This window comes from Pinus tabuliformis, chromosome J (assembly GCF_031772625.1).
Source record: "Pinus tabuliformis cultivar Carrire ecotype Pingquan chromosome J, CPIR1, whole genome shotgun sequence".
Lineage (NCBI taxonomy): Eukaryota > Viridiplantae > Streptophyta > Pinopsida > Pinales > Pinaceae > Pinus > Pinus tabuliformis.
The window spans coordinates 219,200,555-219,227,141 of record NC_142295.1 but is presented as its reverse complement, the minus strand read 5'-3'; the positions used below and the strand labels follow the sequence as shown (position 1 = coordinate 219,227,141).

Genomic DNA, 26,587 nt, shown 5'->3' with positions numbered 1-26,587 from the left:
ATGATAAACAAGGTCAAGCTTCTGATATTTTTAAACTTAGCCACCAATGTCAACCAAACTTATCTTCAAACCCAACATGCCAAGTCACACACTGAAAAAAAACCAACTTGCCAAGTCACATATTGAAAAAAAACACTATCCTGCTTTCAAATTTCAATCAATCACACCCCTAATCAATCACATGCCTAGATTCTGTTTTCCGGAACAAGTAAGAGCAACTGACAACCTATCTGTATATCAAAATCTTCAAAATCAAATTTGTTATAATAATAAGCAACATTAGCCATTTTATAGTGTTTTGATCTAAAGGCAATCCAACCAACCAGATGCGGTAGGGAGATACTTTCACAAAGGAATGTTTGTGTGTGCAATCAATGAGTAGTGCCTTTGGATTTGCATATGTCTAAGCCATTATTTAGCTGTAATTGCCCATTTCTCTCTGGCAGATGTGTAGCCCAGGTAGAGTTTAAACCTCCTGGAAAGAGTTTCAAGGCCAATTTCAGCACAAGGACAAAGAAAGACGGCCACTGCCAGCAAAGTCTGGAAGAGAACCAAACATGGAGAGCGGACAGTGGTGTCGATGCCCATGCTTCCTCCTTTATATATTTATTTCTTCCACTGACACTTTGCAAGAAGTGGGCACAGCTAATACTCCAACAAAGAGGGTCATTGGTTGGATGGTCAGTGTCCCCAGTGTCCAAACAAACACTTCTGTTTGCTGTTGACATTTATTAAATGTGAAGCGTTCATAGCCCTTTCAAAATCCATTTCACAGGGTGGATTTCTCTTTTGGCTCCATACTATATTCACGATAAAAAAAAAAGAAAAGACATAAAACATGCTTGTCAAGTACAGTTTCGATTGGAAGGACTCTTCAAACAGATTCACTGTAATCAAGTTTTTCACTGATTTTATCTTTTGGTCTGCATCCTGTGCCATCAAGTGATGACAACCCCACAAATTTCACACGATCCACACTGATTGAATTTTATCGATAAAGTTCAAACAGTGGACCCTCCAAGCATTCATGGCAGGAGTCAACTTCTGAATTCTGAAGCGAAGTTTTTACCCTACCCTTACTGGGTAACTACAACAGTGTACTGTACATTTTTTCTGGCTAGCAGTAATCAATTACCATGCTCCCCTTTTCATACTGTCCACAGGTGAGACAGACTGCAATCTGGAATTGGGAATAAACTATGGAGAATATGTGAAAAGCATGGCATACTTACTTATTTTTTGTGTAATGCATGTGGAAAATGAGTTACAATATCGCACCCTCTGTCAGGACAGAGATATTTGCACGGGCATACGCAGCAAAGTTGTACCCACAAGTTATGTACAAAGCAAACTAATAATCCATAGATATGTGACTTCAGACTGACTGAGTAGGTGAGGGGCCTCTGCCATTCAACTGTGCATGGGTAAGTAACTAGTCTAACTAGGTGGGAGGGCTCTGCCAATCAACTGTGTATGGGTAATCAACTCTGACTTATTTGGACAGGTAGACAATTTTAAAAGGGGCATTGTTTCCTTTAAAATAAAGGTGGAAATATTCAGGCAGTAATGTGAAACAATGGATTTGGTTTCAAACATGGAAAATTTATAAAAATTGGACATCTTTGAATTTGGACACTATCTCACACAGACAACCTGTCAAACTTTGGGCCAGAAACCCTTAGTGGTTGTGAAATTCAAGAATATATAACTAAAAAAATGACTAATGTTATAACCTTTGCCAGAATCTGTTAGTGGTTATGAAATTCAATAATGTCTATCTGAAAAAGGATTAATACTATAACCTTTGCCAGAATCTGTAGTTAGGTTGGTTTAAGCAAACAGGGTTTTTGTTAAGATGCATTGGAGTGTAAGAATTGCTTTCCATGTATGATTTGAACTCGTTTCTTTATTAAAGTGTGGATTACGATGAATTGTTTTTTATTATAAATTTTAATTTGAAAGTTTTAATCTAAGGTGATGTTTTCTGGTTTTTTTTTGTTGGGTTGAATTATTTTTGGATTTTATTTGAAATCAGAAATTTTTTAATTTTAAATTTAGGAAGCTGTAAAATTAAAATGTAGTTGAATCTGTTTTTACATTTATAAATATAATCTATAATAAAACATTATAATCTCACTAAAATTCATATCACTAAATTCTTTAAATTATTTCTTAAAAAATTAAAAATTAATGTTTCATATGATAAAAGGATTTATAAATTCTATATATGAACTTGCCCTTTTAGAGTTGATGTAATTACCAGATTTGTATAGTATATAAATCTAGCACAATGGTTAAGATCTGGGTTTTTTATACAGTTCGAGTGGGCTTAATGGTTAAGAGTATGTGCTTCGCTTAATGGTTAAGAGTATCTGCTTCTTCATAAGAGGTTACAGGTTCAAAATCGGAGGGGGTATACTATGTATGCCTTCCTAGACTTAGCAGTGAAATCCCTAAGGGGGAATAGGTCTCTTGTCCCACAAACAAAGGGGTCTCATACACCAATTTGGTGTCTAGCTTTGCTGTGACCTTAAAATTGGATAATAATAATTATGTTTGAGGTGTCAATTCCTTTATCAACTTTCTTATGGTGATGAATATGGAATAAGAAGCTTATCATAATTTAATTCACAATTTTTTTTTTGTTAAGTTTGGCAGGTCTCTTTTTTCCATTCATTTATAAGCAAATTTACACCACATAGATTGGTTAGGTGGCCTCAACTTGCCCATTGGGAAACCAAGTCTGTTGGCCACCTATCCGCATTGCATCTCATCCAAAAACAATTTTTTTTAGTCTTTCTATACTCTGGATTTCTACCTATACATATTCTTGCATAAGGAAAAGTAAAAGCTATCCACATATAAAACAAAATTAAACAAAGGAGATTATCTAGTCATTATGTTCCTCCGAGGCCGATTCCACTGGTGCAGGGTCTTTGACATTCGATCCCGGCATCTCAGACAGTTCCAAGATGCATGGGATGTGCCTTTCAATTCTGCCAAGCCTGATATCTTGCTTATGGAGTTGAAACTGAACTTTCTGGAATTCCTGTTTGTAGCTCGACATGCCTTGGACAGAAACAACCATGCCCACCGAGATCTGCTCCATGGCCTTGCCCAGTAGGATTTTCATCAACCAATAAAGGTATAAGGTCTACTTAAATTGTGTTATCCTGCCTCTAGTGTTACCAGGGTCCGGGACAAGGGTCCTCCAGTCATCCATGTCCTCCTCAGTCTCGTTGCCCTGCTTAACTTCCTCTTCCCATTCCTCTAAAATTTTCCGAATACCTTCATCAGTGCCCTCGCAATATGCCTCGGCAGCCTCACTGATAAGCCTTTCCACCGATTTTCTACCCCTACGAGGCTCAGACGTGCTCGGTTCCTTTTCATTTCTGGGCACCTGGGCCCGTCTTCCACGACCATGGCTTTTCGCAGGTCGAGCCATGACAGAGATGCCCCAAACATGTTCAGAGCAGCAATTCGTTAACCAAAAACAATTCAACATGGTATAACAATGCTCTCGTCCCTGGGTTGGATTACCACTGATAACCGCCCCACCTTGCTCCTCCCCTTTCCCTTTGGTATCAGTGCCAGGGCCTTCGTGGTCATAGGTCCATTCCCCAGGAGGGGCCAGCCTACTGCTACCAGCAATGAGACCCCGTCGCCACACCCAACTCCTCACGACCGCAGACCGGTTCTCTTCCCCTCGCCAATTCCAAGTTGGTGAGCGTTGCCGCTTGCCAGCGTTAGGCCAGCCATGGTTTGCAGACCCCTTCCCCTCTGCCCAAGACACCAACGTATAGCCTCTGATATTTTCATGCCTGACTTCCCACCCGTGATTCCTAGCAGTTCCCTCTCTGCATTGGTTTCTATCTACTTCCCAACAGCTGCATTGACGTCGACAACAAGGGACCGTAGCTAGGCAACAACGTAACTGACACCCACACCCCTCCGCACCAAGCTTGCGACCTCTACCCGCAAGACCCCTACAGACATCCCCACTAATTCACAATATTTTAATTTTAAAATATAATTTTTATATTTTAAAATATATATATATATATATATATATATATATATAATTTAAATAATTATAATTAACACAAGAAAAAAAAAATAAAAATAAATAAATAAATCTCGCTTTAACTAAAGTCGACATTAATTACATAAGTTTGAATCAGACAAAGAAAAAACTAAAAAACCAAACGAGCAATTCATGTGAGGAAGCCTGACGATTGAATGGAATTGACATTTTAAAATAAGGCCTTGAATTTGCATGACCCGCAACTCAGAATTCAGAGAAAGGTGGCTTCTCCTTCAAAATTGTAAAGCAACCGAATGGTAATTAACATTGGTATCTATTTGTTATAATACGTTTAAGTCTTACAAATTAAATCCTAGATCTGAGCTTTCAGTTATAGGAGTACGAATATTTAAGAATTGTAAATCAAACCTTAGATCTCAGCTTTCAGTTTTAGTAACACGAACAACTAAGACTTATAAATAAAACCCTAGATTTAAGCTTTCAGTTCTAGGGTTACGAACATTTAAGAATTATAAATCAAACCCTAGATTTAGGCTTTCAGTTATAGAAGTTCTAAAGATCTTAGACTGGTAAAGAATGGATTGTTATCTTATCAGATGTTTATAGGATTGTTATCAAAGTTTGAATGCATGTGTTAATAAAATTGTTGATTTATGTCCAATAAATTAAAAAAAACAGTTGAATATTACAGTTGAATATTTTACTCACACCTGTTTTCTACATTTACATATATCATACAAGAACAATATATTTGTATATAAGTTTTTATTAAAAAATGGGGCAAATATATGGACAGAGCTGTTAGATTTCAACTGTGATTGAAAGATCTATATGGTTAAGAGTCCTACACATACTCAATCTCTCTTTATGCAGTTTTGAACTCACATTTCTTCTAAACCGCACCATGTGATTATGGTTGAAGTAGAGTCAACTTTCACGCAGTAAGTGTCTGTATCAAGGCTTTGGTTAGCCGCTTTTGCAGTCACATGGCATATTCGCTCTCCATTGGGCATGTCTAGGACATAGCTTTTGGTTAGTACACTAGAAAAAAAACAAACAATTTTTATTATAAAGGAGAGGAGGAGGGCGAATACGATAAGATTCCCACCTTGGGGTCTATCAAGTGGAATGACGCGCGGGAGGCGTAAGATTCCACTTTCCAAAACGAGCCGTGATTCGCCCTTTCTTTTTTGACATGTGAGGGTTTTGATAACATTAAGGCACGTGCAGGGACCAGCGGGGATCTCCCAAAGCTGCTTAAACTCCTAAGAGTGATGAGACCTTTTTCCTTTTTCACATACATATATTTTGCCTCTTTTCTGGGTTTGGATAGCTACTGTTCACTGCTGGTAATAACGTTATATAAGCCCCAGGAACCGTGAAGGTTGATTGTTAGGAGTGGGTTATTAGGTGTTTTAAGTCTCTGCCCAGCTTCTGCCACAGCCACTTCGTAGGCCTTGTTTTTTTTGTGTATTGGAGCACAGGTGGAGTGTGGTCTTACATGAGTGAAGGGTTGGTTTTCAAAGGTATTATTTGAGCACACGCCCATATGGATTGCAAAGCAGTTACCTGGATGGATTGTTGCAGAGTATTTATTTTGACATGGGTGTTGTTCAACATGGTTTCAATGATTGGCTGCGCATCAAACTGTGAAATGGATTGCCCCTTGGGGGATGTGGAATCATTGATCAATAACTTTGGGGATCCATATGGGACCCCGATAGATCACTTTGGAGTTGCAGAGGGGACGAAGGGTGTGGAGAGTGTTGCTGCGCAGGAGATTGTGGCGTTGGCCAATCTGCCTGAAAATGTTGAGTGGTTGAAGAGCATAAGGAGAAGAATCCATGAGCACCCGGAGCTTGCTTATGAGGAATTTGAGACCAGTAAGCTCATTAGGCAGGAGCTTGATCAAATGAATATTAGCTATAGGTACCCTGTGGCCAGAACAGGTGTGGTGGCTTCCATTGGTAATGGGAATCCTCCTTTCGTAGCTCTTCGAGCAGACATGGATGCTTTGCCAATTCAGGTCTCTGCGGTTCAGAACATTCATAGTATTTCCTGAGCCTCAGTTATTTTTTTCCCTACATGTTTTATCTCCAAGGTTCCATGGAATGTATTTTAGGAAAGATATTCCTTTACATTTACAATTCCTTAGGGGTACTTCCAATTTTGAGATAATTCAAACTTGTGGCCACATCCTACAGTTTGTCAAAACAACATACTACTCTTAACCTCGATTCTGTCATATACCCCTTTCCACAAAGTGGCTGATAACTCACCGTAAGCAAGTTGCGGCTTGTTACACAACTTTGCTTCCTCCAAACATAGTACTGTAATTTAATTACAGGTTCAAGATAGAGGTCTATGCAAAGTGCCCCTTCACCAGTTATATCTGAAGTTTTATTTTATCATCTACCATACAATATTGCTTATGCCTGTTTTAAGCAGAGTGCATCAAATATTTTATTTCTATTTTATTTTTCTACTAAGTTTATATAATTTCACCCTTTTTTCTAAAGGAAAATCTTGTGTGGAAACGAAAGGGATGTTTTCCTACATTTATAGATAACATTCCTAGGAAACCTGTTACATAGACTAGTGCACCTAACTTAGGGGAATTCAAACCAGGCACTTGCTGGCACATAACTAACCAAATGCCCAACAATGGTAATAACCTGTTGAGCTAGCTAAACCCATGGGCTGCAAGTTTGTGCAATTTCGCTGAGCTATCCTGACTATTTTAGGAATGGATAAATTTCAATCTAAAATCTATGTACCTGAGAAAGATTTATTAACAGTGCAGTGAAGGTCTGATTTTGGATCATTAAATGATTTAACTCTCTTTATCCGAATAATACTTTTTATATTATAAAGAAAACATATGGGTACAAAAATCAGGGAGTAGCAACTACCACCTTATTGCACTCAGGGCTGCAGTAAGGTCACAATAAGCCCAAGAAGAATTATTTTGACGTCATCAATCAACAAAAGCCCGTTAGATCCAGTTTGAACGGATACCTCATCGAATGCTAACTTCTGAAAAGGAGTGATTGAACACTTAAATCTAGCTACGAGTAAGAAGTGTCCAAAAAATTTTCATCCTTCCCAAACACAGACTTCTTAGGGTGCTATAAGTTATAACTGATTGTGATATTTTGTAATTTTATATCTAATGAACTTATGTAGTTCATTCAATCTAATGTTCTAGTAACTGTTGAAGTGGCTTTTGGGATGCTTATCGTAAACTTAAATTTCAATGCTTATGCTACTATTCCTAAAATTCTGTGGAACAGAACAAGTTGTGGAAATCCTCACTTGTTGGGTATTGTCTTCAAATAGTGTCTTGGAATGCAACTTATGATTTTGATGGCGCTGTATTTTTGAAGTGGGATTGATTTTAAATTCTTATGTTTATTCTTGGAAACATGCAGGAGGCAGTTGAGTGGGAACACAAAAGCAAATCCCCAGGGAAAATGCACGCCTGTGGACATGATGCACATGTTACCATGCTTCTTGGTGGCGCAAAGATTTTGCAACAACGTCAGCATTTGTTACAGGTTTACCCTAATCTCGTCAGCATTTCCTCAGTTAAATGAAAAATTGGTTCAGAGCTTTAGAGAGAGGTAATTTGTATTTTTATTATTTTCAAGCTCTGGAATTTAAATGTTTGATTCTTATGCTGTGGGGGAGTCGAGGCAGAACTTTCAGAACATTCTATGCTTCCTTTATAAATATGCTGTAGTTCGTCTCTCATTATTATTTTTTCACAATTGAAACTATATTACTTATATCCAATTAATATTCATGTGACTCCGTTGCTTTACTGTTAACCTTCAAATGCTTCAGATGGATCTTCTAGAACATTGGACACCCTTGTTGCTCCCTTTCTCTCTGTTATCAGAGAGTAAACAATGAAAAGGGAAAAGTCCTCACTGCCTTCCATTGTAGCATCTGTATTTCATCTCTCTAGGTCTCCTGTAGCTTTACTGCCAAGCATACTTGTTTTCCTCATAGCCTTTCCATATGTAACTAGTTTGAGCTATGCAGCCATTCTAGGACCAGAACTGAAAAAGGCCATAATTTCCATCAAACTTCATATTTGCATAATGAGTACCTATGTAGCAATGCATTTTACCGATGATATCTTGCGAACTATTCTATATCTTTGTCTCGAGTGCCTTAATATAATCACCGCAGATGCAGAACATTGTGTCTGAAAATTCACCCCTAAGCTTGGCTTTAAAACGAAATGTAACACTGGCAACCTTACACATCATTATGTATAAGATTGGAAGAAGAATTTCTGTAGAATCTGGTTATACATGTCTTTAAAGCAGTTCGTAATATCTCATTAGAAATTTTGTGTGTTTTAAGCTTTTAGGATTCAATTGCGAGTAAAACTGTTAAATACCTAAAGCAATGTCATGCCATTGAGATGCTAGGGGATCTATTGCACTTCTTAATGATTTAGCAATGCTTTTGGCAAGCATGACCGCAACCTGAATTTTTTGTCTCTAAATTGTTGTCAAAAATTTTTCCTCACTGTTTTACATGTTGTTACAGGGAACTGTCGTATTACTCTTCCAGCCTGCGGAGGAATCAGGTGCAGGATCAAAAAGAATGATAGAAGAGGGAGCACTGGAAAATGTGGAAGGCATATTCGCTATGCATGTTTCAAGCGATTATCCTACATCTGTGATTGGTTCGAAACCTGGGCCCTTACTCGCTGGCTGTGGGTTCTTCAAGGCAGTAATAACTGGGAAAGGTGGGCATGCAGCAATCCCACAACATTCAATTGATCCTATATTGGCAGGTTCTGCTTCTGTCGTCAGTTTACAACATCTCGTTTCACGTGAAGCCAATCCCCTGGATTCTCAGGTATTTATATAGACGATGTGGATCTTGCTTAGTGTAAGGTTTTCTGGTTAAAATACTCTGGGATGAAGCATTTTATAACTTGTTTATACCTTTCTGGACCATAAACAGGTTGAATGCGTGTTTATTTGCTTTTGGGGATAGTCATGTCATATAGAAGCTCGTTAACTCATAAGTCATATTATTATTGCAGAAATAAGAAAATACCTTTAACAAAAGTTTTGGTTATAAGTTTATAATTACCTGGTATTTAATACAATTAATATTGACCTGGGAAAGCAACTTTGGAGTTCATAGATTTGAGGGAAAAAAATAAATTCAAATAAATTATTTGAAAGTATTAATTTTATTATAATAAGGTTATATATAAAAATGTTATTGTTGGTAAGATGGCTAAGCAGGAGCCTATTTAGCAGCCTGATGTCACTTACCGCACACAATACATATATAGTACCTTCTGTTCCAAAATGTAACTACTGACTTTTGGACTTATCAAGTTTCCTTCTCACCGCTTTTCAGTCCCCCTTGTTCCAAATGTTAGTTCCCTTTCTTGACTATCGAGTTTCCTTTTTGGTCCATTCGGTTTCTTTTCCATTCATGTGTTTGTGTGCGAAGTTGACAAGAAGGCAGTAGACATTGTGTTTCCTATTTACTAGGTGATTGTAAAGATGTTGCAAATTGCCTCTTTCTAATAGTGAACGTGCTCTTCTTTTCTGGTTGGAAGTTGGTAAGATATTCTTAAGTGACAGTTTTTAAACTTATAACTTTAAATTATATTAGGCAACAATTATATTTGTGAACTTGTGATAATGAGTGGGTCTAATAGTTAAGAACATGTGTTTCTAGTAAGAGGTTACAGGTTCAAAACCAGAGGGGTAGAGTATGTATGCCTTCGTAGACTTAGCAGTCAAATTGTTGTACGGAGGTGGGTCCCTTGTCCCACAAACAAAGGGGTCTCATACACCAATTTGGTGCTTGGCTTGGCCGTGACCTTAAAATTGGATAATAATAATAATAATATATTCATTATTCATAATTTATTGTGCTTTTACAACCTCAAGATGTTGTCATGTGGGTAATACTTATATTAGTATATGTCAGCTATAAAAAATATATTACTTATGACAAATAACATTAGTCATACTATATGTTAGCAAATTATAGATGCAAACAGAAATAAAAATATCTATCATACACCAATTTGGTGGTTGGCTTGGCCGTGACCTTAAAATTGGATGATAATAATAATATATTCATTATTCATAATTTATTCTGCTTTTGCAACCTCAAGATATTGTCATGTGGGTAATACTTATATTAATTTATATCAGCTTTAAAAAATATATTACTTATAACAAATAACATTAGTCATACTCTATGTTAGCAAAATATAGATGCAAACAGAAATAAAAATGTATATATATATATGCAAAAGAGAGATTTGATAGATACACATAATATAAAGCCTGCTATATTCAAAGATTAGTAATACTACATGTTACCAAAATATAGATGTAAACAGAAATAAAAATGTCTATATGGATGAAAAAGAGACATTTGATAGGTACACATAATATAAAAACTACCATATACAGAGATTGAAAAAGAGATACCAGATCTACACATAAATAGAAATATTATAGATATGATATTTACAAAAAAAAAGAGTTACAATGTAAATATAAATATCTTAACAAGCATCAAAATTATATTTTTTACAGATCTATATCTTCATAATTTGTAAGTTCTGAGTTATAGGGAGTTGAGTGAGACTACAAGTAGCTTCAATTCATTTTAAATGATCAAAAAACAATTACACTTCAAGGAATTTGATTATTCTTGGTGCTTGGTAGATTTGGAATTAAAATAAATCTACATTGATGTAGAATACAAAACAATGTTCATAAAAAGAGACCGCAGTTTGTTATTTCACCTCTATTGCATGGCTAGGAGAAAAACCTTGTGAACTCATCAATTGGTCAACATTCCAATATCCAAGGTCATATATACTATTTAGTATTGCAAGTGCCCAACTTCATTAATTGCTCATAACATAGGTCTCCAGCTGGAGTCCACCCATAATGTAAGCGGACTACAATGCAGATAGGTCTATCTTGACACTTTTGCACTTTTGCACTAAAGACTTCCCCTGCCATGCAGGACTGGAGATCCCTCCCCTGAAGGAAGGTAATGCAACTGGTAGTCCCATCCAGAAGCCTCTCTAAGGTCTGGTAGTTGATGATGACTAACCAATATCTTATTAAACAAATCCAATCTTATCCACAAGCTTCTCTAAGATCTAGTAGGCGATGACAACTAAGGATATTGTCGTATCCAAGGCTTCTTATAAGGACTCGCAGAATGATTTCTTACACTACGAATAAGAAGTATTCAACTCCATACAACATACTTCTAAGGTTGTTATCAAGCTCCAATAAGAGGGCGTTGGTCCTGCTAGTACCTCCAACTGTACTATACAAGCCAAGTTAATCAAATAATCAAAAGATTGATTAAATACGTACTGGCCAAAAGCTCACTTCCTTACAATAGTGTTAGGTTGGATCAACTACTACCCTGTGACCAAATGACCTGGAGCCCATACAGTAATGATTTCTATACAATTCAGCCCTAGAAGAAAGCAAAGTAAGTTTATTTAGGGTTCGAATTTCAAATAGGTAAGCTTACCAGCCAAATTCTTGGAAAAATAGATTCCCCTAGCTTAAATGTAAATAATCATTGATTCCTATGACTTCCAAAGTTGTGGCAGATCGCATTAGAACTCAAATTAGCTCCAAAACACAGTGAAAACAATGTTGCAAATATTGTTTTGGGGAATATGTTGCTGAGGCAAAGAAACCTATCAGAAATATTGAGAAAAATATCGACAAGCATAAACTTGGACCTAAAATTCTCAGAAAACTTCAAAAATAGTCACAACCTAGAAAGCTTGAAAAATTGGAAGAAACCAGAGATATTTGCAACATTAGTAAAATATTTCATTATGCCGGTGTCAAATGAAGTCTCCACATGACCTTTCAGCACCCTAGTAGTTTGTGGATTCCTTTTTCTTTCTATAGGGCTTTGCCAAAGGTTAATGAATGGGTATTACGTTTTCGAGTTGATTGCAATGGATCACTTCTCTTTCAACAGGTAATCATTTAGTGATTTTTAGAGAGAAAACATCAATATATTTCTGCAAAAGTTGTTTATTCACAATCGATATATCTCTATGCTTTCCTTTGTTTTTCATAAAAAATCCATGCTTGAATGTATATATTGTGATGTCCTTTTTAATTGGACTGTACAATGTAGACACAAGAAGGAAGGCCCCTATTATAGACTAGACTCCCAATACCTTGTAACACAAATTTAACACGTAGCTAGAAAAAGAGATGCTAACATGCCTTGCAAATGCAAATACATCATAATTGTAAGGGTAATTGGTGTTGCATCCATTACAAGGTACTCGAGAAAGGGTATAAAGTATGTCCAACACCAAACCTCCCTTTTGGTCAAAGCTCACATGGTCAATGCTTTTGATTTTTAGTGCCACACAACATTCATCATCTATCTTCATTCTTATTATTAAGTTCATTCCTTCCCTTGGACGATATGAGGTTTATTTCTTTTATCCTTCTTCTTTGAGTGCAAGACTAATGGCTTTTGCATGGTGCCTAGTTCTGTTGGTGTTCGTAAGTTTTGTAGGTGATGTTTTTTGGTCTAGCTATAAACTGTTTTGTTTTTAGAAACGTTGTTTATAAAAGCTGACAGCTGTTCTTTGTATAAGCTTCTGCACTACAAGGAGCATTTCAATGTAATAAAAATCATTTAGGTCTTGCATCTTATCTCATCCACTCCCACTTGAAGGGTTTTGAAATAGATTCTCCATGATAATACATGTGCAATCACCTTGTTACTTGCTGCCAGACCACACTCTTGTGGCTATAAATTGGAAAATTTTGGGAGATTTATTATTGTAACAACCGAGCTTTCAATTCTATAGATATATTCCACGATCTTTTTTATCTATTTGCATCTTTCAATGACAAAATGTCTATGCTTTATTGGTAAGGTGAAAAGGCTTCTGCCATAACTGTTTCAACTTTCAATTCATTACAATTTGTCGGGGTATTTGTTGATTCTGTTGTATTACCTTACCACAACGTCCCTTATTAGGTATTAGAGTCTAGATTCACATGGGCTATTTTGTGTGTATGCTCCTGATCTTTTAATGTAATATTTGTAAAAATATGGCTTTTATTTAATAAGGACCTAATCACTCTTATTAGTGGTTTAAGCTTTAAATTTGTGTTTTTGCCTCTTTACTAGTGTATATAGAAGTACTCTCCCTCTCATATGTATCTAGTTACTGGTGTTTATCAGGGACCATCTTCGTTCATTACTCAGATTTGTAGGTGCAATCCATCTGTAGGTGTGTAGGTGCTCCCATACTTTTCCTTTCTTTGGGCTCTTTATTTTTGAATCTATTTGGTTATTTTCGTAGTTGCAGTAGTAGTTCCCTTTTGAGTACACTTGAACATGCTTATGGCTGTAGCATGCATCTCATGTGCTCTCTTGTTGAGCGCATCCACCACTTTATTTTCCTTTCCCTTGATATGCTTTATATCAAAAACATATTCACCAAGGAATTCCAACCATCTAATTTATCTGGCATTCAATGTCGGTTGTCCAAACAAATATTTCAAACCACTATGGTTTGTTTTTAACTCAAACTTCTTTCCCATGAGATAATGCCTCCAGATATTTAATGCATAAATAAAGATTGCCAATTCTAGGTCATGTGCAGCATAATTCTTCTTATGTTCTCTCAACTTTCTTGACTCATAATATAATACATGTCCATTTTGTGTAAGGACTACACCAAGTCCTTCATTGCATGCATCAATACACACTATGAAATCCTCAATTGGATCAACAATCTCAAGATTGGCGCATTTGTCAATAAATCCTTCAATTGCTTGAAGCTCTCTTCACATTCATAAGTCTATTTGAACACACCCTTCTTTTGCAAAGATGTGATTGGGCATGCAATCTTTGAAAAGCCTTCAATGAATCTGCAATAACAAGAAGTCCCATGAATGATTTGATCTTTGTAACATTCCTCGGTGCTAGCCATTTTTGATTGCCTTAATCTTTTAGGGGTCCACTGCTGTACCTTCCTCTGAAATGATTTGGCCCAAATAATGGATCTATTTTTGATAAAATGAACATTTGTTCATCTTCGCATACAACTGATATTCCCTTAATACCTATTACACCATTCTTAAGTGTCATTGATATTCTTTTTCTAACTTAGAATAGATAAGTATGTCAACTAAGAAGACCATAAAAAGTTTATCAAAGTAATTTCGGAAAATGGCATTCATCAGATGCATGAAGGCAACTAGTGCATTTGACAACCCAAATGGCACTACTACAAACTCTTAATGGCCATATATCATTCTAAATGTTATCTTAATGATATCTTCTTCCTTTATTCTCAACTAATGGTAGTCTAACCTTAGGTCAATCTTGGAGAAGACCTTGGATCCTTTACGCTGATAAAAAAGATCATCTATCCTTTGCAAAAGATACTTGTTCTTAATTGTGACCTTATTTAGCTACCTGAGATCAATGGATATTCTTAATGTTCCATCTTTTTCCTTAACAAAGAGCATTAGAGTATGCCAAGGTGACACACTTGGGCATATGTACCCCTTTTTCAAAAGTTCTTCAAGCTGCATCTGTAATTCCTTTAGTTTTGGTGTGCTCATCCTATATGGAGTTTTAGACACTAGGGAAACTCCAGGCACCAAATCAATAGACAAGTCAATGTTCGTCTCTGGTGGCAATCCTTGTATCTCCCCAAGGGACCTAATACATTGTCACACTCTTTAAGATTAGATGGTTTTCAATACTTGGCACCTATGTTGCAGGAAACGTAGGGCAAGGGGGCGTTTCCATACGGAAACGAGTACGAAACGCTGAAACGTGTGTGGTACGGCCCTGAAACGCATTTCAGGCCGTATTGCCACATTTCACGAAACTGAAACGTGGCTAGTACGGCTTGAAACGCGTTTCAGGGCCGTACGACTCACGTTTCAACTTTTTACTTGTGTTTTTTTTAATTTTAATTTTTTTTTAAATTTGTTTTCTAATTTATTTTTAGGTTATCCTAGTGACTTCTAGTTGCTTCTAGATGCCTGTCTAAAGTTATAAAAGTGAACTTTTGCCCTAGTGTTGATATGCAGTTTATCAGGAAATTTGAGGCATACACAGTTCATGGTAATGTTAAATTCTTAAAGTAAAATGAAAAATAAAGGAGAATACCACTTTTACTTAAATTTTTAACATTACCATGAAATGACTCAGGATGTTTGAGAGTGGTTTCGCCCTCATTGAATTTCATATGGAGAAAGTAGAATTTTAGATCTCACTCAAAATCCAGCAGACTTATCTCTTTTTCAGGATTTCAGGATTGGGGGGATTGCAATGTTTCCATTGGATTTTATCATGTACTAGCGTATAGAACTTGTATTTAATCAAGAGAACCAAGCCCTCTATGCAGGGGAGACTCCCAATAATGAAGAGCATGTAGGGTACTAGCGTATGAAACTTGTATTTAATCAATAGCACTAAGGTTGTTCGACTATGTAGGAGGAGACTCCCAATCAAGCATGAGACAAGAAATTAGAAATTTCTCGTGGTTAATTTTGGATATTTCGATTTTCATTATGTGATCATTCATGAGTAAATGTGATGTAAATTTAGAGACTTATAGTTTATGCATTGACAATTGACAATTTTATCATGATGTAATAAATTAGAATGTATCATATATGCTTTATGATTGCACATATTTCTCAAATGTCCTAATATCTATCTATCTATCTATCTATATATATATATATTCTCGTTTCCCCTTTTCCAAAATTTGGGGAGGTCGCGTTTCGTATTGGTTCCCATTTCGGAAACTCGTACCCGTTTCCCCGTTTCGTGCAACCTAGCTTGGCACTCTGTCCTTGATTTCCTCTTACATTTGAGCAACATAAATTTGACATCCTTTCCTAAAGGCTAAAACTCTCTTTCAATTACACAGTTGAGGTTTGCCTAATGGATATATGCCTTCGAATCCTTTGAACTTTTTTTTCACTTACTTTTCTCATCAAGACAAGTTAATGACTTATTGTAGCAATCTAGGATAGCATGATGCTTGTCCAACCAATCCATACCATTCAAGCAGTCATTTGAACCCAAATTTATAATGTTCAAATCTGCCTTTGTGTTGACTTCATTCATGGCCATTGGACATTCCTTAACCAACTCGTGATCCTTCTCTTGGCTTCAATAGCTAGTTGAACCAACCAAGTTTTTCCATGCATGCTTCTTTTCAAGTGAAACCTCACAAGAAGATAGGATCTATGTAGCTATTGCTGGCTTCAAAATATATTAAATAGCTATGGGCTAGTTATTGATCTTACTCTCTAGTTGTCTAAGGATGCATAAATCCTTGGTGTACTTCTACCTACGTCTTCATCTGTATCAGCCTTGTGGGTGTTGTGAACATTCCTCATCCTTTCTCCTATGTGAGGGAAATTGTTGTACATTTGAACTCCCTCACATTCCCAACATCTGATAGGCTATTGTCTTGACATTTTTCCCAAAGACTTTATCATCTTTGGCTCATTTTGTGTTGGCTGTCTTTGAGAACTATTTCTAAAAACTGATGGCTCATACCCTTTCTTTCTTTGCTCCATCTTGCCTCTCTTTATGTCATCCCAAGCCTTTTGGAAAAATGGGTTGCCTTTGGTTTGCTCACCAAGATGCTTTTCTTTCTTTATAACTTCTTCTAGAGTCTTCAGTTCATTAAAACAAATTTTATCACTGTAGAAAGAAGTAGCCCACTCAGAAATCTTTGGATTTTAACCTTCTCATCTATAATGAAGCCAAGGTGCCTCAACAACTCGAGAAACATCCTTTCATACTCATCCATTGACATACTTCCAAGCTTGAGGTCAGTGATCTCTTGTGTCTTCTTATCATAATAATGCACTGCCAAATATTTCTTTTGGAAATACTTTTTGAACCGCCTCCATGAAATACTCTTCTTACCAATGTGTTTAACTTGTTTGAGATGGTCCCACCACATCGAAACTTTTCGCTGAAGATGAGATATTACAATTTTGGCCACTAAATTTGATGATCACCATCAAATGTAGGAGGCTTAATCTTTCTATGTTCTTCTTGCAGATCATCCACCTTAGGCTTTCCTCTCTGATGTCTAACAGGAGACAAACTTAGGCTGCTTTCAGATTCTGAAAATGCATGTGCCCTTCTAGTTGAATGCCTATTAGCACTCCTGGAGTGCCTTAAACCTCTAACATCTTCCCTCCTCACATGTAATGTATTTACTACTACCTATCCTGAGTCTGATTTCTTGTGTATTTGCTTCTGCAACTTGTTCAAACTTTTCTAACAATTGAGTGTTGATGTGATTTTGTTCCTTTTGGGCTCTTACTAATCTTTCATTATCAACCCTATAACTCAGTACTTCCATATTTAAGCTTCTCATTGTCTCCACCAGCACAATGTTTTCTGCTTTGCCTTCTCTATGCCCATTGGATTTTGTCATTGCATTATCCAAGTTGATATTCAACCCTCTGACTTCCTCCTCGGGGACGGAGGATCTCTGTGATTCTTCCATGTCTCTGGCCCTCATTCTAAACTTGTTTTGTTATTCTTTCTTTAATTCTGCAAACGTGCATGGAACGAATTCTGTTAGTCAATAATCAATATCAAATTTATCATAACTCTGTAATTTACTAAAAGCTAAGTACACTTTTTCATTTTTTAGGCCACCATTTGCCCACTTTTGATTTGCTTGGTTTTTTTGTTGCTCAAATATAAATTTTGGGTAGATATATGGATTCTAATCTTCACTAGCTTTCCAATGACTACCTCGCTCAATTCTGAGCTCTCAGCAGACAGTTAGAGTCTTCTGAATTTCGCCAACTTTATCCCTTCTCTATAGTTGTATCACTGACACAATTAACGCAGAGGCAAATTTCTGCTAGTTGTAGAGGAAAATATAGCGAGAATTAGAAAAACTTTTGTAGGAGACATTGATAATACTAATGATGGTGAGATTGCAGCATCTCTGAGATTTTCATGTTGATGCTTCAGTCAAAATATGCAGCAATATGGAAATAACAACTTTGTACTTTTTGCACTTTTTCCAAACTTTAAAATTTTGGGCCAAACTGGCTATATTCAAAACTAAGAAGTTCTGAAAAAACTTCACTAAAGCAAAGTTATCGGGCGTGAGGAGTAGATAAAATGTTGAGTAATATTTTTTTGTTTTCTTCTGCCAACGTCGAAAAGTATGTGTCTGGAAATTTTTGATTTATTAGCTGGTGGGCCTTTTCTTCTAGGAAAAGGATACCATTAGTTTTTCCTTCTACAACCCTTTTGGCAATCAAGTATTCCTATTGATCAATTGCAAAGCGTAGAGAGTAGAAGTTAGAGGGAATTCTTGCCTCACTTATTTAATATGGGTGTGAATTGTGGGCTAGCATCATCCCTGTCTCAAAATGGAAGCAAATTGAAAAAATCCAAAAGCGCTTGATCATGAGCAAGTTTAAAATAAAAAGTTCAGTTTCCTATGAGATAACGCTGAGTGAAACAGGAGCAACTTCCATTGAAGCAATTGCTATGGTGCGTCTCATAAGATATCTTCAAAGAATTAAACAAATGGGGGGAAGGTAGATGGCCTAAAGTTATCTTCAATGAAGGAATGAGTGAAAAAAAGAAATCATAGATGAGACAAAACAACAAATGGATGCAAAAATGGAATATTTACCTCAACGCATGTCCCACAAACAACAAGGATTTAAAGAGTTTTGTTATGGAGAAGTTTCGTAAGTGTATATGGGGAAAAGAGTTGGGTAGAAAGAAGAAATACTATGTTCAAGAATTCAATCCCACTTGTGATCTCCAACAAAAAGAGTACATTGGAGCTAGCATTCCATGGAGAGCAAAGATTCTTATTGCTCAATTAAGAACTAACTCGCATCGACTACAATGCGAAACAAGTCGATGGAAAAGACCTAAAGAAGCTTGGGGAGAATGGGTGTGTACTTTTTGCATGTCAGGGGCAGTGGAATTGGAAAAACATTTCATTTTGGAATGTGATGCTTTAAGAGACACCAGAGACAGTTACAGCAGTATGTTAACATTGGTTCCTTGGCATTGTCTTTTTCAGTGAGGGGACTCTTAGAAGGTTGGGTCAGCTCATCGTTAATTTGAATAATAAGAAGATTGAATTGCAAAGGCAAAAAACAGAGAAGCTAGTGGTCCCATAAACTATGTTTAGTCTCGTGGACATTAAAATTTCATTTCATTTCATTACAGTAGGAATTCTTCTTAATGACAACTCTTGATTTTTATAAACGCAGAGACTCATACAAATAGAGCCTTGACTGCTACTAAGAAATAATTACCGGAGACCAAGACTACAGAATCCAGAATATTGAGAATAGAAGGTCATTCTTCTCTATAGTATATATTTTCAGAGTCAATTTTAATCAAGAAAAAGAATTCTGGCATTTTGCTGTAGCCCACACCATACTTTCCTCGACTGCAATAACATTGTCAAGACATATTTTCCGCTTAGAAAAATAGTTTTCTCATGGTAGACAATTTGAGGTAATATACGCTTAAGGTGCGGTGATGGAGATTGAGGTAAAAATTAGAATCTTATAAGAGACACTGATTAGATTAATGAATCTCCAGCTAGACACTACTTAAGAATTTTCATCCTTGGATATAAGCCTAATAAACCCCTGATTGATAATTTTCTTTGGAGACTAGATTTGATAGCTTCTTTAAAAGGTACAGACTACTAAATTCCCATGTTAATTTATAGAATTCACTAGGAAAGCTTTGAAGCTTTGGAGACTTATCATCTGCTATACCTTTGAAGCTTCCATCATGTCATCCAGCATTATTGGCAAGCCACACTATGTTGTTTGAGTCTCCCGAATCTTGGATGGGAGTATATCCTCTTGCTGCTCTCAGGAGCCCTCGTCAGACGGAAATACTGGTTGATGGACACTTGAGATCAACGTTTCATGGGTTTTTTTTGTTTGCCCCCGCTAATCCAACACAAACCCAGAAGCTGCACCCAGGCTTGCTCCATGGGTGTCCCATTGACTTCCTTCCTTCTAGAGGGAGTTTGCCGCGCTGTCACAGCAGTAGTTCTGAATGGTGTTCGCCCTTGCAGCACCCACTTGCACCTTACAGATGAACTTGGTAGTGAAATCATAGACGTCTTTACATGGGACCCTTCCCAAGGAAGATTGCTGGCATTAGAATCGCATGGAGCATTCATGTTACAGATGTTGCTTGGATTGATTTGGCTAGTAATCTATATTCGGTAGAACTGTGCCACTTAAGTGAACAGTTGTACTCGCGAATTGAGCAGTCGCGTTTTTTTATTTTGTCTTTTATGCTTCATAAAGCTGTGGAGGCCAAGGTATATGTGTAAAAAGCTTGTTCCTCAGAAAATTGAAACGGAAATTTCAGTATCTGAACGTGAAAAAAAAAAAATAGTCAGTTTTTTATAAAAATTATTTTTCTTGTTACAGGTAGTATCTGTTGCCGCATTCAATGGAGGTGGTGCACTCAATGTCATTCCAGACTCAGTTACTATTGGTGGCACATTTCGGGCTTTCTCAAATGACAGCTTTTACAAACTCAGGCAGAGAATAGAAGAGGTTTGTTCCACTAGTCATTCTAAAATGTACTTTTCCCGATGGTATTTAGATTCCAGGTTCATGTTTTGTTGTTTTTAAAATGTATTTTAAGAAACTTATCTGATATGGTAATCTTTGGCAAGCTCATCTGAGGGTTTAAAGAAACATTGCAGCCTCCAAAAGTCTGACAAATTATTACTTGAGGCTGCAGCACATACGAATGAATTGTTTGCCTAGTTATTTATGTAGTTACAATGGCTGGTCTGTACTTCAACATTTGAATATATCATGCGTAATTTGGATCTGACATTGCCTTTCTATCACAGGTTATTTTAGGACAAGCTGCTGTCCATAGGTGCACTGCAGTTGTAGATTTCTTTGAAAAAGAGGATCAGTTTTATCCTCCAACTTTCAATGACAAGGATATGCACAAACATGTACACAGAGTTGCGGCTGATGTAGTGGGTCTCCATAATTTTAAGATAGTGCCCCCCATGATGGGTGCAGAGGACTTTGCCTTCTACACAGAGGTTACTCCTGCTGCCTTCTTTTATATTGGAATGAGGAACGAGGCCATTGGGTCAATTCATTCAGGACATTCTCCTTACTTTATGATTGATGAAAATATTCTCCCTACTGGTGCTGCAATGCATGCTGCAATAGCCGAAAGATTCCTTAATGAACATAAATCCAGGACCACAAAACTCTGAGAACCTTGCAGTACTATCGCGTTTCCTTTAATTTCGTACATTCGCTGCTCTTAGGAAAGGCAGATAACCTTCAGGATGCATTCGACTATAGCAACCAATGTACAGTTCCTTCTTTCATGTGTCATAGGCTGTCTACAAGATCACTCAGAAGTGATCTGAAAATCAAAATTGATATAAATGAAATTTCTTCCTCCCAACAGTCTGATACAAGGCCTACCTGAAAGGTTCCTTACACAAGAGGCAGTAAATAACTCGATGCTTTACCCGAGGGGACAAATAACTGAATGCCTTAGTGAAAAATTAAATGGCAATTGTTTCATTGTTTTACTTCAAGGTCAATTTTTGGTAATACAAGATAGGAAGTTACTATGTTATGTTTTACAACTATAGGGATCTTTTTTTCAGATCTATTTGTTAAATTCAGCCTCACTTTTTGCAGATAAATAATTCTCAAATGTTATTTTACAATTACTTCAGTGACAATCAAGTTTATTCTTTCTCTGAGAAAATTCCTTTTCTTTTTTCTTTAAATTTATATTTCATTACTAGACAATATAACTATAAAGTACATCAATAATGATAACATTAAGCCAAAGAACAATCACTATGAGCCCAGAGTAGAACACGTCTTTGCACCTCGGCTCCAACCTTAATAGCCAACTCTGGTCTGAAAGCTATTAGTTCTCCCAAATGGACCATCCATGTTGACTTATATCGACTTATATCACTGGTCAGAACTATTTTAAATTCTGTATATCTTATTAACACGAAGCAGAGTGGAATTTTGGATCCAGAATGCGATAGATATCAGTCAAGACCAATTAGGTGCTCCTAGAATGTGCTTTGATTAATTGCATAGAAGTAATTCTAGAGATGCCTGCATATAGTGTTGGATCCAGAATACCATAGATAACCACTGGAAAATAGCATAAACTTGACATATATTCCAAAGCCATCAATGGGTAAGAGCTTGTAACTTCATATTCATTTTCTAGACTCTGCATGTGCAGGCTCCCAGCGAGTTTTTTTAAACCGAGGTTATGTGAATTGACTCTCATTTTGCAACCTGTTTTCTTTTCCAACTGATGACACAGTCAATATGCAATTGTGGGTTCAAACATTGAAGAAACACATCTGGAAATACACATTTCATAAGATTGGCAGGGAAGTATCAACAGTAAAACACAATAGATTGTATGCAATAGTTTCTGATTGCTATGTAATGATATACACACAAACCAATAGTTAATGTGATTAAGACATTTCTTGAAAATAGGGTCTAACAATCAAATCAAAATATTCAATAGCTAAACACAAATATTTGTTCAATAAATTTTTGTTTTGGAATTTTTTCCTAAATGTGATCAATTTAGAAAACAATTTCTATTTTGTTTTTGGCCTTTGAAAAGCCGCTTAGCTGCTTTACAAAAAATAAAAATCATTTTTCTGAATGATATCAACATCATGATTCATTAAAGGCTTTTATGTAATATGAACTTGTGATCCAACAGGAAAGTAGCCAATGTTCAGTGCAAACTTGAAAGTTCATCTAACAGGAAAGTAGTCAATGTTCAGTGCAAACTTAAAAGTTCATCTTCATCAATTCACTGTTGCTTCATTTATTAAATGATACATGTTAAACTGTAATACAAGCATCTCACAAGCTATGAAAGCATCCATTTCATTAAGTAACCATAATTGGGGAGTAACTATTCTATTAAACTTACTAGAACTCATAAATGACCCCCTTCAAGATATACATTGCTTTTATAACTTTGGTTGACTATCCGTTGGTAGTAGTAACTTGCTATCATGTCATTCATTTATGATCTGGGTAGGTTTGTGAGCATCTTGGAATCGATCTACCGAGGCACATGATCCAGGGTAACCTCTAGTTTCATTCACTTCCCTTTGTATGTAAAAGTGTTGCTCATATTGTAAAGGTTGTTGTACCTATTTGGAAGCACACTTATCTTTTGCCCTAGCATGGAACCCCCATATTATGTATTGTCACACTTTTGCTGTGGACTCCTGAAATGATTTTGCAGTTGCTCATACAATTTCACATTTTCTGAAATAGTTTCATAGATCTCAAGGCAGTTCATGTATCTCGAAGCACTAGTCACATTCTTTCAGGCACATTTGGGCTATTTTCACTTACATGGGTCACCTCTCCACATGCCAAGTTGAAGATCCTAGAGTGCTCTCCTACTTTGTAATATTTTGGGTCAGTGATCACTTTATTTAAGGGTTGACCTACACGTGGACTTCATGCTAGCTGTTGTGATGCCAGCCTAAGCCGTAAATACTTAATGGTGTAGCCTAAGTCGCATATACTCACAGTATGCAAATAAAATTGCATGTCACACTATGTCCCAAGAATTTCAAAATTCCTTACTTGGTAAAATCTTCACAAGTCAAGGTTTAAGGCCCCTTCAATAAACTCTATGCAGAAACATTTCATTTAACTATCACACAGGTTTCGACTTTGGGTTATTTTCACCTCCGGCACTTATTAACCATACCCCGGTCTTTAGACTTTTGTTAAACTCAAACTTTAAGCCATAATACATTAATTCCCCTTATTGCTATTATAATTCCCATATAATAGAAATATTTCATAACCCACACTTAAACCTTGCCTTTCCACCATTCTTCAACCTTTTGCACGTATATCGATGCTCTCCTTAGTGCATTAAATTTCCGCCGTTGATCTCATTCTTCAATCCGACGGTTATCGCATCACTCGATCGCTAACTAGCTTAGCTGATATCCACCGTTGATCTGTTTCATCTGATCCAACGTCTATTGCATCGTTCGCTCGCCAACAAGCCCGAACAATCTCCACCATTGATCAATCCCGCTCAATCCAACGGCTGTCGCACAATCTCGCGTGAAATCTTGCAAGACTGTTATCTGATCGAGAGCATGCAAGAAAAGTGGTTTTCTCTCTCCATCGTATGCTATGTGTCAACCACTAAAGGTAATCGTGTGAAATTCTGAAAGACCGCTTACCAACTTTAGGGTGCGCAAGATACTGCTTACCCCTTGCTAAGACCGCTCTGTCCTTCTGCTAACACATGGTGTTAATCTCCGCCATTAATCTTCTTGACTTTATTTGCACGACTTAATCTTAGTTGTCTATCACACACAACCTCGTCCGTTGATCTGACTGATCCAACAGTTCCTGTGCATTGATACGTTCTTTTGTTTTTCATTGTGTAATAGTCCATTCAGCTTTCTGTCTGTGTATTTGTTCTCGCCTTATGATATTCACTTGTTCTAATCCCGATCTTCAGCTCCGTTATTTCACTCCTTCGCACTTTTACGCTTCCTTCACCTTCGCTGTAACATTAAAAGTTTCTCCAATACTCTCTGTGTGCAAGCCCATAACACTCCTCTCTAGTTCTGCACACCTGCAAACCTATGTTACACAGATTTATTCTAATCCATACACTCAATGCACACGCATAACCTCAAAAATTGCACTTTCTGTATTAATAAACAACATTTACACATGAATTTCTTTCTCGGCCTGATCTTCTATATCAGTGGCCTTTCCTTCCCTACTCTATGCATTTTAGGCTTACATTTATAAAAAAGGTTTCGTTAACCAATTCTGTTTCAGATCCTTCTTCTGCTGAACTAAACCCTGAATATCCTCTAAGTCTACTTTTGACTCCAGTGATCCCTAAGAATTCTCTCTAGTTCCACAAATCACGAAACCAATTCCTAATCTAAGACTTACAATTGATTTTCAAATCTCTTAATCCCCACTAATCACTCATCATCACTCATGTTCTCCTACATTCAAGAGCATTTACAAATATCCTCACAATATCTAATTAATTCCTATTCCAATCATTCAAAACAGTGATAATTACATACATAGGAATCCAACTTCCTTGAAAACACAAGACCCCCTAAGTTAACTAGAATATAATAAAGTGGTTTAGTTGAATGCTTCTGTATCAAACTCCCAAGGTTAAAATAATCATGATCTCCTGACCATGTGCTTCCAACCTTTGTCTACCTGGATCCTATATTTTGTTCTGTAATTTGTTTTTGGTTGTTGCGGTTGTTTGTTGTTGTTCTCCAGGTTTCCATACTTTATGTTGCTTTGCCCCACTAGCTATGCTTAGTCTGTTGTTGTCTTTCTCTTTCTGCTGCTCCTTGGCCTTCTTACTAGCTGCTTTCTTCTGAGGCACCTTCATCATCAATTTTATTATTCTTTCAATCTCTAAGTCCAATTTATCTTCTGACTGATAATTACTTTGCCATTTGTTGTTGTACTCTGCCCACTCATCTTCAAACCGTTGTTTACTGTCTTCTCTTTGAAGTTGTTGGATTCTTATCACCGCCCTTTCATCTTTACCCTCTTGTGTTTTCCAAACAACCTCTGTTCAATATCTATAAATTTACTTTCAAAAAGTAAATTGTCCTCCAATTTCCTTTGTACTTGATTCCCCTAAAATATATCATTATGTTGTTCATTAATTCCAATACATTTTCCTTCCTCTTCTTAGACAACCCTCAGTAATTTTCCTTCACTTCCTTGACTGATTCTGACAATCAGTTTAACTTCTTCAAGCATGGTATCTTCATGCTTTTCTTTTTCCTCATCAACATGTCTGACCTGGCAACTTCCAATCTTCTTCAGTTCTAAAACTGACTCTTCAACTTAAAACATGTTTGTCTCATTTTCATCAAATTTTGTAATCTTAAAACAATTATCAGAATTAAAAATATAAGGCCTCATTACCTTTTCCTTCTCTGGAAACATCTCAGTACGCTGCTCTGAGTTTTCCCTTCTATCAGCACATCAGTACGCTGATTCAACTTCTCTAAAGGACTCTCGAGACTGTTAGCAAATCTCTCTTCCACACCATCTGCTTCAATTCTCTGCTCTTTTCCACTGTAGTGAACTCCTTCCTCTTCAATCACACTGTCATACTCTGAGTTTTTCAGCAAATATTCCGGCAATTCAATTTCTCTTTGACACGTCATAAGTACTTCATCATCACTTATAATTCCCGCGTTTATACACAAATTATCAATTTGAAAATTACAAGGTTCAACAATCTCAACTGTTGCTTCACATATCAACTCTTCAGACTAATTCTCATCTCCTTCTTTCACAAGAAATTGTTCCTGTGTTGTAACAGCGTCAAATATCAATGTATTACTAAATTCTTTCTGCTGCA

General features: G+C 36.7%; 1 protein-coding gene across 1 annotated transcript; it reads left to right on the top strand.

The window, feature by feature from the left end:
- Positions 1 to 5,354: 5,354 nt before the first annotated feature.
- On the top strand, positions 5,355 to 21,854 carry LOC149226487 (IAA-amino acid hydrolase ILR1-like 4). The gene is made up of 5 exons (XM_089377510.1): positions 5,355 to 6,071; positions 7,477 to 7,602; positions 8,609 to 8,923; positions 20,566 to 20,694; positions 21,000 to 21,854. Exons 1-5 carry the CDS (start codon positions 5,595 to 5,597, stop codon positions 21,381 to 21,383), a joined length of 1,431 nt encoding a protein of 476 aa, XP_089233636.1. The 5' UTR covers positions 5,355 to 5,594; the 3' UTR covers positions 21,384 to 21,854.
- Positions 21,855 to 26,587: the final 4,733 nt, after the last annotated feature.

Coding starts and splice junctions, on each gene's coding strand:
- LOC149226487 (XM_089377510.1), top strand. CDS start 5,595: ATGGATTGCAAAGCAGTTACCTGGATGGATTGTTGCAGAGTATTTATT. Junction 8,924..20,565: donor CCAATCCCCTGGATTCTCAG/GTATTTATATAG, acceptor TTCTTGTTACAG/GTAGTATCTGTTGCCGCATT. Junction 20,695..20,999: donor TCAGGCAGAGAATAGAAGAG/GTTTGTTCCACT, acceptor TTTCTATCACAG/GTTATTTTAGGACAAGCTGC.